This window comes from Lepidochelys olivacea, assembly GCF_965140295.1.
Source record: "Lepidochelys olivacea isolate rLepOli2 genome assembly, chromosome: 11".
In the NCBI taxonomy this organism is placed as follows: domain Eukaryota; kingdom Metazoa; phylum Chordata; order Testudines; family Cheloniidae; genus Lepidochelys; species Lepidochelys olivacea.
In genome coordinates this window covers 341,260-359,233 of record NC_140421.1, presented here as the reverse complement: position 1 = coordinate 359,233, position 17,974 = coordinate 341,260, and the positions used below count along the sequence as shown (strand labels likewise).

The following is a 17,974-nucleotide window of genomic DNA, read 5'->3' as shown; positions in this document are numbered from 1 at the left end:
TCCCAACACCACCTGCTCCCCCAGTGGGCCTGGGCCCTATCTAGACTGGAAGAATCTCTGAGTGGGGAATTCATACGTCTCCTGCCCAGCCACAGCTGGTTTGTGGGGATGAATTATTCATGCCTCCCAAACTGCAAGCGCCAGCTGAGTGCAGCCCATGAAACTGCTGCTGCCGCTGGAGTGTCCCAGCATCCTGCTTCTGAAAGGAAGCTGGAGGGCAGTGACTGTCCCATTGACTCCCACTAGCACTTTTGAAAGCTGCTGGTGTCCTTTCCAGCCACCCCAATGATGAGAAGGAGGGGTTCTTCCCCCGAAACCACTCTAGCTCCAGTATGAATTCGATAGTGGCGAACCACCATCACAACCACAACCACACGGCCGACACATGCGTGCCTCTGATGGGTGAGGAGCGCATCGAGATGCTGGACCCCAGAGCCCAGGACTTGGAGTGCAAAGAGGTGAGGGAAGGGGGACTTGCAAGTTATTGCTTTACCTTTGGCCTACCTCCCAAAGCCCTACAATGGAGCTGTTTGGGGCAGGGACCTGGGGTGCCACCCCGCACCCTTCGGGGGCTAGAAACTCACCATTGAAAAAAGCAGAAGCCAAGAGTGAGGCTTTCAAACCCCTATCTAGGCATTTGAATAAGTGGTCTGATCACCACAAGAGCTGAGTGCCTGGCAGCTCCCACTGAATCAGCAGCAGTTGCAGGCAACCAGCACTTTGAATTCAGGTCACTTATTGAGGTGCCTAAATATGGATTTAGGAATCTAATTTTAGACTCCCATTTTTGATAAATCTTGGCCTTAATTTATGGTGTGAGTGACAGCTCCCCTGGCAGCACTGTGTCTGGGACCATTCCCCTAGACAGTGCAGTGCTGCTGCCCTCATTCAAGGGCTGGCTGGCTGCTGCATCACCTCTGAGTCTGCCTGCCTCTCTGTCTCTTGTTGGTGCTAATGATGAGCAAGAGACTGGTGAGGATGCTGAAGGGGAGCTGGGTGAAGACGAGGGTAGAGGAATGGAACTGGTGCAGGGAAAGTCTGGAGCCAGCTCCTCCTGGGGGGGTGAGGGACAATATGCCACAACAGCAGAGGAGGAAATAACTGACTTGTGGCACCAAGCCGCTTTTTGGATCTTGTCAGTCCTCTGTGTGATTAGAAGGGCAGAGCAGGTTGGGGGGTTGCTCAGAGACTGTGCTTGTCACCCTGGAGAAGTTTCTAATCAGCCGCATATGCCCAGATGTCCAGAGACAAGAAAACAACTTTACTGGACCCAAGCGTTCCTGCTGGTTTGATGTATCCACATGTCATCTCCTGTCTTAGATTGTGAGCTCCATGGGGTAGGGACCTTCCCTTTGTGCCAGATGCTGTACACATACATAACAAAGGGGCCCAGGTCCATGGCTGGGCCCCCGAGACATGGCTGCAGCACACAAATATACTACTCAGCCTCTGCCCTTCCCAGCACCTTCTGCCCACAGATTTTAAAGTGCTTTATAAACATTAATGAGTTAACCCCCCCCGCCCCCCGGTCTAAGTGTAAATGCTGACATGCTGTGCAGGATGCAGGATTGGGCCCAAGTGTAAATGGTGCCCTGCAGCACGTGTGTGTGTGTGTGGAGGTGGGGGGCAGCACTTGGGCTCAGGTGAAATGATGGTGCAGGGAGAGTTGAGCCTGGATGTAAATGGTGAGGGGCAGCTGGGGGAGTCAGGCCCAATGTAAATGGTGAAATGCGGGGCAGGGGATCAGGCCCAAGAGTAAATGACAACACATGAGGGGGTGGGGAATTAGATCCAGGTGTAAATGGCAACATGCAGTGCGGGGGCAGGGGGGGAATAAGGCTCAGGTGTAAATAGTGACATGCAGCACTGAGTGGGGAAGGGGAGGAGTCTGGCCCAGTGTAAATGGTGATGCAGGGGGCTGGGTGGGGGTGGGAAGGAGTCGGGCCCGGTGACGCAGGGGGCTGGGGAGGGGAGGAGTCGGTCCTGGGAGTCCAGTCCTCACCTGTTTCTTTCTGACTGGGATAGAAAAATCTGCATCTGCACAGTTCCGAGGGGCATCGTGGCAAATATCTGAAACTGATGGAGAAGATTCCTGATGATGCTGAGGCGTCCGTGGTCCTCGTGGGTAAGAAGTGCCAGTCAGAACCCCGCTGGGAAGGCCCAGTTCAGAGCCCAGGCTGGGGCCTAGCCAGACACATGCGTTCACCTGCCCGGAGTATTTGGATGCCAATCCCTGTTATCCAAACTTTAAGGGGAGAGGGAGCCACTTTCTAAGCCCTGAGAACCTCCCTCCAATAGCTCCTTCTTGCCTCTTCCTGCTGTCATTTACGGGGGACTTGGTGGCTTTTGGGGGTATCCTTCAGGCCCCAAAAGCCTCTCTGCTACAGTCAGCTTGCCAGGCCATGCCCTGAGGGGGGACAGCATATCCCTGGACCTTCCCCAGGAAGAGCTGCTCCCAGCTTGGATGGTGGGGAGTAGAGTGGGGACTGGGAGGCAGGCAAATGTTTAGCTCTGCCCATCTCAACCCCCTTCTGGGAGGGAGGAATATTGGGTGGTGACCCTTCATTGAACGTTTCAGAACCTTGTCAAGCATTGGATTCACTTTCCAGTGACACTTCAGTGTGGTGCATTTCCAAATTGTTTTGCCCATCTCTGCTTAAAGCTGCATGCTCGGGCCAGTTTCAGAGCCTATTTAAGCAGGCTGGGTAAAGGCCCTGAGCCTCACCGGTGGAATTTGGTATGAACCCTGCAGTGCTGTGTGAGTTTTGGTATGAGAAGCTGCCCAATAGCCAGTGGAATGACACTTCCCCAGGCACTTGGGCTGGCTGAGGAAGGGTCAGGGTGGCCTCTTGCTGGCTGTGTGGACCTCACAGTGGAGACAGTACAGATACATTCTTCCTTCTCACAAGGAGACTCTAGAGCAGGGGAGGGGCCAGCTCCCATCCTACAGACTCTTTCCTACAGTCTGCTTTCTGCAGACTCCTTACTTCAGGAATTTTGGTGGGGAAGAAATGGGTCAGGAGGTATCATTGGAACTGGCTTCAGAGGAAACTGTTGAAAGTGGAGACGTCCCTGAGCATGGGGACGTAGGAAAAGGGGTGAGCAGGGAGGTGGAAAAATAAGAGGACACAAAATTATTTAGGTTCATCAAGACTAGAAGAGACTGTGAGGAACTACTAGGAATAGAAAAAGCAATCCATAGCCAATGAAAAGAAGGGGAAATGGATACCAAGAAATGTAAATTTGGAGTTATGAAGTGCAGAACATTGATTCAGGTATTTTTAAGGATATCAGGAATGAAAGAAATCTTAGCAATGGTATAGGCCCGTTGCTAGCTGGAGATGTAAAATGGCTAATGATGCAGAGAAAGCAGAAGTATTTCCGTTCTGTATTTGGAAAGAAGCGGGATGATGTACTCGTAGCACATGGAGATGATGAAGTACTTTTTGGTCAATCAGTAACCAAGGGGAGAATGTTAAACAACATCTACTGGGGATAAACATTTTTAAATCAGCAGGCCTGGATAACTTGAACCAGGGAGACCTAAAACTTTAGCAAAGCTTTTGATACGGTCTCTCACAATATTCTTGCCAGCAAGTTAAAAAGTATGGATTGGATGAATGGACTATAAGGTGGATAGAAAGCTGGCTAGATTGTTGGGCTCAACGGGTAGTGATCAATGGCTCGATGTCTAGTTGGCAGTCGGTATCAAGCAGGGTCGGTCCTGGGGCCAGTTTTGTTCAACATCTTCATTAATGATCTGGATGATGGAATGGATTGCACCCTCAGCAAGTTCACAGATGACACTAATCTGAGGGAAGAGGTAGATATGCTGGAGGGTAGGGATAGGGTCCAGAGAGACCTAGACAAATTGGAGGAGTTTGCCAAAAGAAATCTGATGAGGTTCAACAAGGACCAGTGCAGAGTCCTGCACTTAGGATGAAAGAATCCCGTGCACTGCTACAGGCTGAGGACCCGCTGGCTAAGCAGCAGTTCTGCAGAAAAGGACCTGGGGCTTACAGTGGATGAGAAGCTGGATATGAGTCAGCAGTGTGCCCTTGTTGCCAAGAAGGCTAATGGCATATTGGGCTGAATTAGTAGGATCATTGCCAACGGATCGAGGGAAGTGATTATTCCCCTCTATTGGGCACTGGTGAGGCCACATCTGGAGTATTGCGTCCAGTTTTGGACACCCCACTACAGAAAGGATGTGGACAATTGGAGAGAGTCCAGCGGAGGGCAATGAAAATGATCACTGGGCTGGGGCACATGACTTTCAAGGAGAGGCTGAGGGAACTCGGCTTGTTTAGTCTGCAGAAGAGAAGAGTGAGTTTGGATTTGATAGCAGCCTTCAACTACCTGAAGGGGGGTTTCAAAGGGGATGGAGCTTGGCTGTTCTCAGTGGTGGCAGATGATAGAACAAGGAACAGCAGTCTCAAATTGCAGTGGGGGAGGTCTAGGTTGGATATTTGGGAACACTATTTCACTAGGAGGGTGGTGAAGAACTGGAATGGGTTTCCTAGGGAGGTGGTGGAATCTCCATCCTTAGAGGTTTTTAAGGCCCAGCTTGATAAAGCCCTGGCTGGGATGATTTAGTTGGTGTTGGTCCTGCTTTGAGCAGGGGGTTGGACTAGATGACCTCCTGAGGTCTCTTCCAACCCAAATCTTCTATTATTCTAAAAGAATCAGCTGAGGAGATCGCTGGCCTGGTGCTGTTAATTATTAGTAAATCCTGGAATAACAAAGAAATTCCAGAAGGGTGGAAGAATGCTAATGTGCTAGTATTCAAAAAGTGCAAAGGGGATGATGGGGATAACTGTAGGCTGGTTAGCTTGACATCGGTCCCAGGCAACGTAATGGAGAAGCTGGTGTGGGATTCAATTAATAACAAATTAAAGGATTGGAAAATAATTAATACCAATCATCACTGTTTTATGGAGAATGGTCTTGCCAAACAAACCTGATTTAATTCTTTGATGAGATAACTGCCTCGATGTATGTTTGACTTAATATTGCACAACATTCTGATTAAAAAAGGACACTGTACAATATCAGTGGTGATTGATTGATTGGTGATCCCTCGATTCAAGGATGATCTTTACCATGGATTTACATATGGATCCTGAGATGACTCAGGAGTCCAATCCTGGAACCGCAAATCCACCTGCAGTAGGTACAGACATTTTGTGGTGGGTCAGCTGCCTGCTGGGAGAAAGTTATTTCTTTTTCCTTCCTGCTCTCCCTCTTTTCAGCTTTGAGGGCAAGGCGCTTCTCCTCGAAGCAGGCCACTGCCTGATGGAGGATAGGATGCCATTGGGGTTGTTTGGTGGCTTGCTCTTCCCAGCATGTGATATCCACATAAGTTTTCTTAAGATGCGCTTTCAGTGTGTCTTCGTAGCATTTCCTATGACCACCACGGGATCTCTGACCATAGGTGAGCTGAGAGTAGCGGTCTTGTTTTGGGAGGTGAGAGTCTGGCATCCGCACACAATGTCCGGCACAGCAAAGTTGATGCAGAAGGATCATTGCTTCCATGCTGGTGACCTTGGCTTCAGAGAGGATGCTGGCGTTAGTGCAGCGATCTTGCCACTTGACGCAAAGGATCTTCCAGAGGCATCGTTGGTGATACTTTGCCAGACTCTTTAGGTGCTGTTGATAGGTCACCAAGGTTTCATATCCATAGAGGAGTGTACGAACAACAATTGTCTCATAGACCTGGATCTTGGTGTCCTGCCATAGGTCATGGTCCATGAAAACACATCTGAGCAATTTCCCAAAGGAAACACTTGCGCACTGGATTCTGTGCTGGGTCTCACTGTCGATTTTTGCATTTTGAGAAAGTTGACTACCGAGGTAGCAAAAGTGCTCGACTGTCTCCAAAGTCTGTCCCTCAATGGTTATTTGTGGTGGGTCATGTGCAAGGCCTGAAGCAGGTTGATAGAACACTTTAATCTTCTCAATATTGAGTGAGGCTCCGGTAAGCTTGTGCAAGAAAATCCAGTATGGGCTGAAGGTCATTCTCAGTGTGCGCGAGGATAACACAATCATCAGCATACTGAAGATCAGTAACGGACACCCTGAAGACTTTAAATTTTGAGTAGAGACATCAAAGATTAAAGAGCCGCCCATCCATTCTGTATTAAATATCAACTCCGCTGGGGAAGTGATCTTTAACAAGGATAAAAGTGACTGCTAAGTAGATGGAAAACAGGGTTAGGGCAACAATGCATCCTTGCTTAACCCCAGTTTTGATGACAAAAGGTTCCTTCTCAAGACCATTACAGAGAACTGTGTGGCAGTCATCTGATAATGGAGAAGTCTTAGGACCTTAATACATTTTGGAGGGCAGCCAAACCTGGCCAGCACCTTCCACAGGGCTTCGTGATTGACAGAGTCAAAGGCCTTTGTCAAATCGATGAAAGCCATGAACAGGCCCTGATTTTGTTCCCAAGATTTTTCCTGGATTTGGCGGTCAATGAAGATCATGTCAGTTGTCCGACTGGACGGTCTAAAACCACACTGAGATTCCAGCAATATTTCCTCAGCAAGGGGAAGTAATTAGTTTAAGAGGATACGGGCAAGAATTTTCCCTGCTGTAGATAGCAAGGCAATGCCTCAATAATTTTCACACTCTGACTTACCTCCTTTCTGAAAGATTGTAACAATGTTAGCATTTCTCAAGTCTTCTGGAATCTTCTCATTATACCAGGTATGAAAAAAAAAAGTTTGTGGAGCTTCCCTACCAGTTCTTCACCTCCAAACTTATAGACTTCAGCTGGTATGCCATCTGGCCCTGCTGACTTGTTGTTGTTAGTTTTCATAGTGGCTCGCGTTATTTCTTCGGGGGCGGGGGGGTCAGCAAGAGATTCCTTTCATGTTGTTGAGGTATAGATTCAATAGTGGCATCAGAGACAGTTGACTCACGGTTCAGGAGTAACTCAAAATGCTCCTTCCATCTGGCTTTGATGGCTTCGCTGTCCTTAAAATACGTTGAACCATCTTGGGCTCGGAGTGATGTGCGTCTATGGGAACATGGGCCATAAATGGCCCTTATTGCCTGAAAAAAACCTCCTCATGTCATGTTTATCAACATAAAGCTCTATCTCCTTGGCCTTTTCTTGCCACCACTTATTTTTGATGTCACGGATTTTCCTTTGGGTTTTAGCCTTAAGTTGCTTGTATGACTCTTTCTTCTGCTGGTGTGATATGTCATTTTGCCACATGCGATGAGCTTTTATTTTCTGGTCAAGCAGGCCCTGAATTTCAGCATCATTCTCATCAAACCAATCTTGGTGATGGCGGGTGACATAGCCAATGGACTCAGCACATGCAGAGAGAATGGCAGTCTTTAATCCCTTCCAGAGATTTTCATTATCATCATCAGCTGTAGGCATAGCAGCCCCTATTTGGGGACCATCATCTTGTTGTGGTGAAGGGGCTTGCGTGTTCCAATGATCCTCAGAGCTAAGTTGTCGGGAGCTTCATGTTTGTGGTAGGGTTTCCCAAGGTGAATAGGTCTAAGGGGAGGTCCCAGACAAAGCATGGTCCAATCCCCCAAGTCCTTAATGGTGGATCAGGTGGAAGAGGGTCCTTGGATCTCAACGGCTGTGAAAGTGCATGAAGGCTGCAGCAAGTGGAGATCTCCAGTCGTCTTGGACTTTCCCTGCCACTGGGCCTCATACCTCCAAGCTGTCATGATTGTGTGGTCACTGTAGGTGCACCAGCTTCCCCACGTTAAAAGAAATCATGCACAGGCTTCTACCATGGGAAATAATATTTTTCCTAGCCCTGCGGTGACGGACTAGTGGTGACAGGGGACAGGGACAGGATTAGTGAATCTGGCAGTCCCTAGCCACGAATCTGCACATAGGCGGCGATAGATGGTCATCTGGCACCTGGACTGAGATGGGTGCAATTCAGCAGCTACTATCGTGACTGAGCAGTCCTCTTTAGGATCCCCTGTTGTCAAGGCTGATTCCCCACTCTGGCACTTTCAGTGCAGAAAGTGAGGGCCCGCAAGGATTCTAAAAATTAATACTGGCCACTTCAGGCTGGAATAAAACTCCCAAGGTTACAGCTTTTTTCTTTGACCTTGGATGGGTAGATGCTGCCATGACCCAAGCGCAAAAAAACCCCCTTTGAGAACCCAGGAAGAAGCACTTGGGAATTCCTTCCTGTGGGGTATCCACAAGCCCCTTCACAACCCCTCCTCCGGGGAAGAGCTGAGAAAGAAACAAAGGAAATCAGCTGTTGCCACCAGCTAATTAAACAGCATGTGCATAGACCTCTTAGGACACAAAAATCCAATCTTGTTCTTAAAAAAGGTAAATTTTATTAAAAACCAAAAGAAAGAAAATACATCTAAAAACTCAGACTATTGCTAGATTTTAAAAAGAACCACTTATAAGGATTAAGCATCAAAATAACTTCCTTGAGGTCCAACTTAAAGGTTACAAGCAAAACAAAAGCACCTGGGGTTAATACAGGGGAGTCCACAAGCCATAAAGAAATAAGAGACAAACCTAATTGCATCTTCCTAGACATTTCCTGATCTACTTACATATCGGGGGTTTCAAATGAGTAGTTTCTAGGGATGATTTGATGATTTTTCATTCCTGGCTCTGCTCTGTGTCCCTTCTCCGGGAGAACAACCACAGACAGACAAATGGGGAGTCTTGTTTCAATTTTAAAAAGTTCTAGCCTTCCCATTGGCTCTTTTGGCCAGGTGCCCACTCACTTCCCTTTACCTGTTTCAGAGTAACAGCCGTGTTAGTCTGTATTCGCAAAAAGAAAAGGAGTACTTGTGGCACCTTAGAGACTAACCAATTTATTTGAGCATGAGCTTTCGTGAGCTACAGCTCACTTCATCGGATGCATACCGTGGAAACTGCAGCAGACTTTATATACACACAGAGAATATGAAACAATACCTCCTCCCACCCCACTGTCCTGCTGGTAATAGCTTATCTAAAGTGATCATCAAGTTGGACCATTTCCAGCACAAATCCAGGTTTTCTCACCCTCCACCCCCCCACACAAATTCACTCTCCTGCTGGTGATAGACCATCCAAAGTGACAACTCTCTACACAATGTGCATGATAATCAAGTTGGGCCATTTCCTGCATAAATCCAGGTTCTCTCACCCCCCTCCCAAAAACCACACACACAAACTCACTATCCTGCTGGTAATAGCTCATCCAAAGTGACCACTCTCCCTACAATGTGCATGATAATCAAGGTGGGCCATTTCCAGCACAAATCCAGGTTTTCTCACCCCCCCACCCCCATACACACACAAACTCACTCTCCTGCTGGTAATAGCTCATCCAAACTGACCACTCTCCAAGTTTAAATCCAAGTTAAACCAGAACATCTGGGGGGGGGGGGGTAGGAAAAAACAAGGGGAAATAGGCTACCTTGCATAATGACTTAGCCACTCCCAGTCTCTATTTAAGCTTAAATTAATAGTATCCAATTTGCAAATGAATTCCAATTCAGCAGTTTCTCGCTGGAGTCTGGATTTGAAGTTTTTTTGTTTTAAGATAGCGACCTTCATGTCTGTGATTGCGTGACCAGAGAGATTGAAGTGTTCTCCAACTGGTTTATGAATGTTATAATTCTTGACATCTGATTTGTGTCCATTTATTCTTTTACGTAGAGACTATCCAGTTTGACCAATGTAAATGGCAGAGGGGCATTGCTGGCACATAATGGCATATATCAATTGGTGGATGTGCAGGTGAACGAGCCTCTGATAGTGTGGCTGATGTTATTAGGCCCTGTGATGGTGTCCCCTGAATAGATATGTGGGCACAGTTGGCAACGGGCTTTGTTGCAAGGATAAGTTCCTGGGTTAGTGGTTCTGTTGTGTGGTATGTGGTTGTTGGTAAGTATTTGCTTCAGGTTGCGGGGCTGTCTGTAGGCAAGGACTGGCCTGTCTCCCAAGATTTGTGAGAGTGTTGGGTCATCCTTTAGGATAGGTTGTAGATCCTTAATAATGCGTTGGAGGGGTTTTAGTTGGGGGCTGAAGGTGACGGCTAGTGGCGTTCTGTTATTTTCTTTGTTAGGCCTGTCCTGTAGTAGGTAACTTCTGGGAACTCTTCTGGCTCTATTAATCTGTTTCTTTACTTCCGCAGGTGGGTATTGTAGTTGTAAGAAAGCTTGACAGAGATCTTGTAGGTGTTTGTCTCTGTCTGAGGGGTTGGAGCAAATGCGGTTGTATCGCAGAGCTTGGCTGTAGACGATGGATCGTGTGGTGTGGTCAGGGTGAAAGCTGGAGGCATGCAGGTAGGAATAGCGGTCAGTAGGTTTCCAGTATAGGGTAGTGTTTATGTGACCATTGTTTATTAGCACTGTAGTGTCCAGGAAGTGGATCTCTTGTGTGGACTGGACCAGGCTGAGGTTGATGGTGGGATGGAAATTGTTGAAATCATGGTGGAATTCCTCAAGGGCTTCTTTTCCATGGGTCTAGATGATGAAGATGTCATCAATATAGCGCAAGTAGAGTAGGGGCTTTAGGGGACGAGAGCTGAGGAAGCGTTGTTCTAAATCAGCCATAAAAATGTTGGCATACTGTGGGGCCATGCGGGTACCCATAGCAGTGCCGCTGATCTGAAGGTATACATTGTCCCCAAATGTAAAATAGTTATGGGTAAGGACAAAGTAACAAAGTTCAGCCACCAGGTTAGCCGTGACATTATCAGGGATAGTGTTCTTGACGGCTTATAGTCCACATCATGCACATTGTGTAGAGAGTTGTCACTTTGGATGGGCTGTCACCAGCAGGAGAGTGAATTTGTGTGGGGGGGTGGAGGGTGAGAAAACCTGGATTTGTGCTGGAAATGGTCCAACTTGATGATCACTTTAGATAAGCTATTACCAGCAGGACAGTGGGGTGGGAGGAGGTATTGTTTCATATTCTCTGTGTGTATATAAAGTCTGCTGCAGTTTCCACGGTATGCATCCGATGAAGTGAGCTGTAGCTCACAAAAGCTCATGCTCAAATAAATTGGTTAGTCTCTAAGGTGCCACAAGTACTCCTTTTCTTTTTCCCCTTATCTATGCACGCAGTCCGACTTTTTAACCCTTTACAGGTGAAGCAAGTAGAGAACAGCTACTAACAGGGATTTTATAGCTAACTGGCTGGCAGGGTGTCCATAAAAGGTAGCTACCCCCCTTCATTTATCACACCTCTGCTCATCCCACATGGGGAGAGGGCTAGAAAAGGTGCCCTAAGCCTAGGCTGTCTTATACACTTCTGGCTGGATTACCACATCCAGTGGGATCACTCTGCCGGCGGTTGAAGCTATAAAAAGACAGTGACTTTTGCTGCATAGAATGTTCGCACCCTAATGGATAACAAAGATAACATACAGCCAGAAAGAAGAACTGCTGTCGTCGCCAGGGAACTTGTGAGATATAACATCAGTGTCACTGCCCTGAGTGAGACAAGGTGCCCAGATGAAGGTCAACTGAAAGGAGAAGGTGGAAGCTATACGTTTTTCTGGAAAGGAAAATCTGCAAAGGACAGGTGCATTCATGGTGTCGGTTTTGCTGTTAGGAATAAGTTTGTCATTCAGCTTACAGAATTGCCGGTAGGAAACAATGAATGTCTTATGACTCTTCGTCCTGAGCTCAGCAACACTCATATGCCCCAACACTTGATTCTATCGCGGATATCAAGGAGCAGTTCTATACAGATCTTGACAAAGTCTTGACCAACATTCCCAAGGAGGACAAGATCATTCTCCTTGGAGATTTTAACGCTAGTGTCGGGCAGGAGTCAGATCTCTGGAATGGCACTATTGGAAAAGGAGTAGGAAAAGCTAACTCCAACGGCATCCTCCTCTTGAGCAAATGCTTTAGAAAGTGGCATGATTATCACGAACACCCTCTTTAGACAAGGTGAGAAGTATAAGACCACCTGGAGACACCCTCGCTCAAGGCTGGATCCATGGAAACAAAATACATTTTAACACAAATACAGAGTTGTACATCCAGGAACAAGGAATGCAGGCCACACCCACAGAAATGGGGCCTGTATCCTGGGAAGCAGTGACTCTGAAAAGGATTTAGGGGTCATAGTGGCCAAACAACTCAACATGAGCTGCCAGTGTAATGCTGTGGCAAAAAGTGCTAATACGGTCCTGGGATGTTGTGACATTGTGTTGTCCTGCTCCTGTCTCTTGTCTAGCCACAAACCACTCAGACATTCTTCTGGTCAAACATCTTGTGCATTTTATTTACGGTGTTCTTTCCACATGGCCCTTACAAACTGGTGACGCTCTGTACTTATCATGGCATACATTGCCTAGCTCACTCCGCCAAGGATAGGGGAGACAGAAGGTATCTTCCCTCAAAAGATCGCTCTTGGCTCTGACTCTCAAAAGCCTGCCAGTGTCTGTCTTTCCCTCACGCACTTCCTTCCTGTGCTAGTGAGTTGTAGCTCTCTCCAGCCCATCCCCAAATATATCATCTGGGCACAATTTTGCCATGAGGTTTACTCCAGGGTGACCCAGTGATCAGAATGCTAGTACAAGTGCTGTTGGCCTGCATTCTGCATAAACAAAAGTAGCGAGTAGGAGGTGATTTTACCTCTGTATATGGCACTGGTGAGATGGAGTTTGGAACCCTGCCATGGGTGGTGGGTATAACTGGCCAGGTGAGGCTCTGCCCTCCAGGCAGGGGGAGTTTCGGGGCTTCAGCCAGCCTGGGGCTCCTCCAGCCAAGGTGGGAGGCGCTCAGGGCTTCGTCCAGCCTGGGGCTCCTCCAAGTGGGGAGGGGGCCCTCCGGGCTTCAGCCAGCCCCGGGCTCCTGCGACCAGCAGGAGGGCAGGGGGACGGGGGCTTGTGGCTCCGGCCATGGGAGGTGAGCAGGGCAGGGGGGTCTTGGGACTCCAGCTGTGGGGAGGGTGCAGGTGGAAGGGGCAGAGCTGGGGACTAGTCGCCCCAAAGGGGGGCTCTACCTGCCCATGAATGCTGTGTCCAGTTCTGGTACCCACATTTTAAAAGGATGTTGAAAAATTTGAGAGACTGCAGAAGAGAGACATAAAAATGATTGCAGGGCTGGAGCAATTGCGCTCTTCTTCAAGTGATGGCCCTGTGGGTGCTCCTCTTCAGGGGTCGGTGCGTTGATTGGAGAATTTCAGCAGCAGTGCCCGTCTGGGTTGTGCATGCACGGTTCCTGTCTCGTGGCACCACGGGTGCCTCATCTAGCACGTGCAAACCGACCCCCTCAGCTCCTTCTCAAACATCCTCCTCCAGAGACAGAGCTCCCAGTGGTGTCCCTACTAGCTTGTTACACACTTACAGAAATAGTTAAAAGTTTATAGTTAGTTACTAGTTGGTTACTTATCCTTCCTTGTGTTAAAAAATATTCTTTATATTTCCCTCTCAGACCATTAGGGTCTACACTGGGGTCCAACCACTCCTATTCAGCTATGCCTGGTTCACCAGGATTTAAGTGATGCACATCATGCCCTGACACTGTCTGTGTCAGATGGACATTCACTCTGCATCCTCATGGGAGATGAAATTCAAAGTTGATAAATGCAAAGTAAAGCACATTGGAAAACATAATCCCAACTATACATATAAAATGATGGGGTCTAAATTAGCTGTTACCACTCAAGAGAGAGATCTTGGAGTCGTCATGTATAGTTCTCTGAAAACATCCACTCAATGTGCAGCAGCAGCAAAAAAGCAAACAGAATGTTGGGAATCATTAAGAAAGGGATAGATAAGACAGAAAATATCATATTGCCTTTATATAAATCCATGGTATGCCCACATCTTGAATGCTGCGTGCAGAGGTAGTCACCCCATCTCAACAAACATATATTGGACTTGGAAAAGGTTCAGAAAAGGACAACAAAAATTATTAGGGGTATGGAATGGCTGCCATATGAGGAGAAATTAATAAGACTGGGAATTTTCAGCTTGGAAAAGAGATGACTCAGGGGGGATATGATAGAGGTCTATAAAATCATTACAGGTGTGGAGAAAGTAAACAAGGAAGTGTTATTTACTCCTCTTCTTAACGCAAGAACTTGGGGTCACCAAATGAAATTAATTGGTAGCAGGTTTAAAACAAACAAAAGGAAGTATTTTTTCATACAATGCTCAGTTAACATGTGGAACTCCTTGCCAGAGGATGTTGTGAAGGCCAAGACTATAACAGGGTTCAAAAAAGAACTAGATAAGTTCATGGAGGATAGGTCCATCAATAACTATTAGCCAGGATGGGCAGGGATGGTGTCCCTAGCCTCTGTTTGCCAGAAGCTGGGAATGGGCGACAGGGCATGGATCACTTGATGATTCCCTGTTCTGTTCATTCCCTCTGGGGCACCTGGCATTGGCCACTGTTGGAAGACAGGATCCTGGGCTAGATGGACCTTTGGTTTGACCCAGTATGGCCATTCTTATGTTCTTGTGCCTTGGTGAGTCACATATTCCCAAAAATGTGCTCACTGCAGCATTCAGAAGGCCAGACGGACACTGCTACTGAAATTCTCCAGTTAATGGTGCAGGGACGCACTGACACCTAAAGTGGAGCACCCACAGACACACACATCTCGAAGAACCTCAGTTACTTCACAGGGTGAATAACCTTCTCTTACAGTGACAGACTAAGGGCTTGTCTAAACCGAGAGTTAGTGCACAGAAAGCTGGGGTGTAAATATACAGCACACTAGCTTGTTGTGCACTAACTGGCTCTGTGGATTCTGCCACTGTGCACTAGAAGTTCCATCATGCACTTTGATCTAATGCTGGACAGGAGACCAAAGCACGCAACAGAACTGTTCGTGCATGGCAGCAGAGTACATGGCCAGTTACTGCTGTGGCAAGGAAGTGCCCTGCAGACTTATACCCACCCTTCCCACACACTAACTGTCTGTATAGGACAAGCCCCTAAAGGGCTCCGTCTGTTCACCTTGTCAAAAAGAGATGGCAAGGTGACTTGACTCCAGTATCTAAATACCTTCCGAAGGAGATAATACAGGACATTAAAGGGCTCTTTAATCTAGTGGAGAAAGGTGCACACACACATTTGCGGCAGAAGTTGAACCAGACAAATTCACATTAGAAATAGTTTAACCGTGAGAGTAATTAACCCTTGACACAAACTCCCAAGTGAAGTGGTGGATTCTCCAGCTCTTGATGGCTTCAAATCCAGACTAGAGGTTTTTCTGGAAGAGGTGCTTTAGCCAAACACAAGTTATTGGGTTAAAAAGGGGGAAACAAGTTGCAGTGGGGGAGGTTTAGATTGGATATTAGGAAAAACTTTTTCACTAAGAGGGTGGTGAAACACTGGAATGCGTTACCTAGGGAGGTGGTAGAATCTCCTTCCTTAGAGGTTTTTAAGGTCAGGCTTGACAAAGCCCTGGCTGGGATGATTTAACTGGGAATTGGTCCTGCTTCGAGCAGGGGGTTGGACTAGATGACCTTCTGGGGTCCCTTCCAACCCTGATATTCTATGATTCTATGAAACTGGGTGAAATTCTCTGATCTGTGCTCCACAGGTGGTCAGAGAAGATGATCTAATGGTTCCTTCTGGTCTTAAACTCTATGAATCTATGAGGTTATTTTGAGGGGAGCTGTATCTTAGGAGCCAACTGAACGAATGGCCCTAAAGGTACACCACAATCTGTACCCCGTCAACTGCCATAATAAGGGCTTGTCTACACACTGTTTTTGTACCATTTTATCAGTTAGAAACTTGTATAGTTAAAGTGGTACAACCCTTCGTGTGGAGGCAGACCGTTATAAAGGTCCATCAGTGACTATTAGCCAGGATGGTCAGGAATGCAACCCCATGTTCTGAGTGTCCCTGAAAGGCTACTGGGCTAAATGGACCTTTGGTCTGACCCAGTATCGCCATTCTTATGTTCTTATATCTTTATACTGGTATAGCTTCTTGCTGTGAATGTAGGGACTGTAAATACAAGGCACCTTTCTACCAGTTTATCTGTGTCCACACTAAGGATCATGCTGACTTAGCTTTTTTTGTCAGACTCCAGGACATTGGCTGCTAGGTGTCACTGTCCTGGTGACTGGATTTGCCATTGTCTTCTCCAATGCTCCATTGCTATGGGGACCGGACCAGACCCAGACAGCTCGGTGACACCCACACCTACGTCTCCTGGCCTGCTCTGAGAGGCCTTTTCCACCCACTGGGTAACAACACAGCACATAGGGGAAACTGAGGCACATACTGGACTCATAAAAATATTATAGAACAGTCTCATTTCGTCACAGTAGACCAGGGCTACGTTTCAAGCCTGTTTGAATGTGCCTGTTAATTTTATAGCACTTTAAAAAATGGACTGCTTGGTGGCTGGTTCTTGTTGGCTTTCACTAGCTGAGATAAACTCATGTCAGTTCCTTGTTGATCCTGCCTCTATTTTTTCCCTAGCTGCAGGGCAAAAATACACTATAAGAGCCAGCAGATTTTTAAATGAGGTAATTTGGTGGGGGCTGCATCTTAGGAACCTCTTGACCAACTGCTCCCAACCTGGCTTCACTAACTGTACCCTGGATCCTCAACTGACACAGTAATGTTCAGACCAATCTCAGTAGGCATGTGGATTTTAGAGCACTTTGAAAAATTGGCTGTAAACAGAAACCTCTGCGCAATCTTAATGATTGCACTGCAAGGGCTACCTCATACTACATTTCCATCCCCATCCGAAGGTTTATGTCAGGAGTGTTGTCAAAGCCGAGAAAAGAGACTTTATTTGTCTTTTCAGTGACAACTGAGATTCAGGTTTACGTTTCAATTCCCTCAAGCTGTGAGGTATGTCACTGTCAACATGTTACCAGGGCATGTCCGGGCAGATGGTGCAGGGAGGTCATATGCCTGAGTGAGAGAGTTACCATGGGGCCTGTGCCCAGGGGCTCCCTTCTCCACGCTAGTGCTGCTCTGTGGCTGCTGTCTCTGTCACCTGGGACTCCTGACTTCTGCCGTGACCTTGTGGTTTTGTTCTTTGCCTCCTGGTAGGCTGTGTGCAGTTCCTTGAACAGCCCACTATGGCTTTTGTCCGGCTGAATGAGGCTGTCTTCCTGGAATCTGTCCTGGAGGTCCCAATTCCGGTCAGGTTCATCTTTGTCCTGCTGGGACCCAGTCAGGCCAACGTCGATTACCATGAAATTGGACGGTCCATTTCTACCCTGATGTCTGACAAGGTGAGGCGCTGGGTGTGCATTCCTGCTAGAGCATGGGGAATAGTGGTATGGTGGGACAGAGGTCAGACACAGGACAGAAAAGCTGCAGAGGCTCTGTACCAAGTCTCTTCTGGACAGGGGTTAGGGACAGGGAGCACTGGGGGGGACAGGTCTTATCAGAGAAGCCAAGCCTGGGACAGGGAGGATGGCCCAGTACAAAAGAAAAACTTTTTCACTAGGAGGGTGGTGAAGCACTGGAATGGGTCACCTAGGGGGCAGTGGAATCTCCTTCCTTAGAGATTTTTAAGGTAATTCTTGACAAAACCCTGGCTGGGATGATTTCGTTGGGGATTGATCCTGCTTTGAGCCGGGGCTTGGACTAGATGACTTCCTGAGGTCCCTTCCAACCCTGATATTCTATGATTCTGTGAAAGAGAGAGACCAGGACTGACATCAGGCTGGTACAGGAAGTGCTAAATTGGGAGGTGAACACAAAAGGAGAGATCCCCAGAAACTTCATTCCAAGAGCAGGAGTAAAGGGGTCCTCAGAGTCTGGCAGAGGAGAAGAGGCCATTGTGCTCAGCTCGTGTGTACTTCCAACATCCAGCGCAAGGCAAGAGGGAGAGTGCTCTGAAATGGCAGAGGAAGAATGAGAAGAGGGTTGATGCTTTTGTGTGTCAGTGCCCAGTGCCTGGCTGGCACAGGGAACATGGACGTCAAGAGCTAGAAGTGACGGTGACTGTTGCAGATTATTGTCTAACCTTAGGATTGAATAGTGTGGCAGTGAAACTCATTCTCTGACAAGGAATGA

At 47.5% G+C, this 17,974-nt stretch overlaps 1 protein-coding gene across 5 annotated transcripts in view; it reads left to right on the top strand.

The window, feature by feature from the left end:
- The window catches only part of SLC4A3 (solute carrier family 4 member 3), a 78,114-nt gene that overhangs the window by 38,556 nt on the left and 21,584 nt on the right, over positions 1–17,974 (top strand). For all 5 annotated transcript variants that reach the window (XM_084642955.1, XM_084642952.1, XM_084642954.1 and 2 more), the window contains 3 exons: positions 278–458; positions 2,026–2,125; positions 17,000–17,184. In XM_084642955.1, the coding sequence (XP_084499081.1) occupies positions 278–458; positions 2,026–2,125; positions 17,000–17,184 (466 nt within the window). The remainder of the gene's footprint in view (positions 1–277; positions 459–2,025; positions 2,126–16,999; positions 17,185–17,974) is intronic.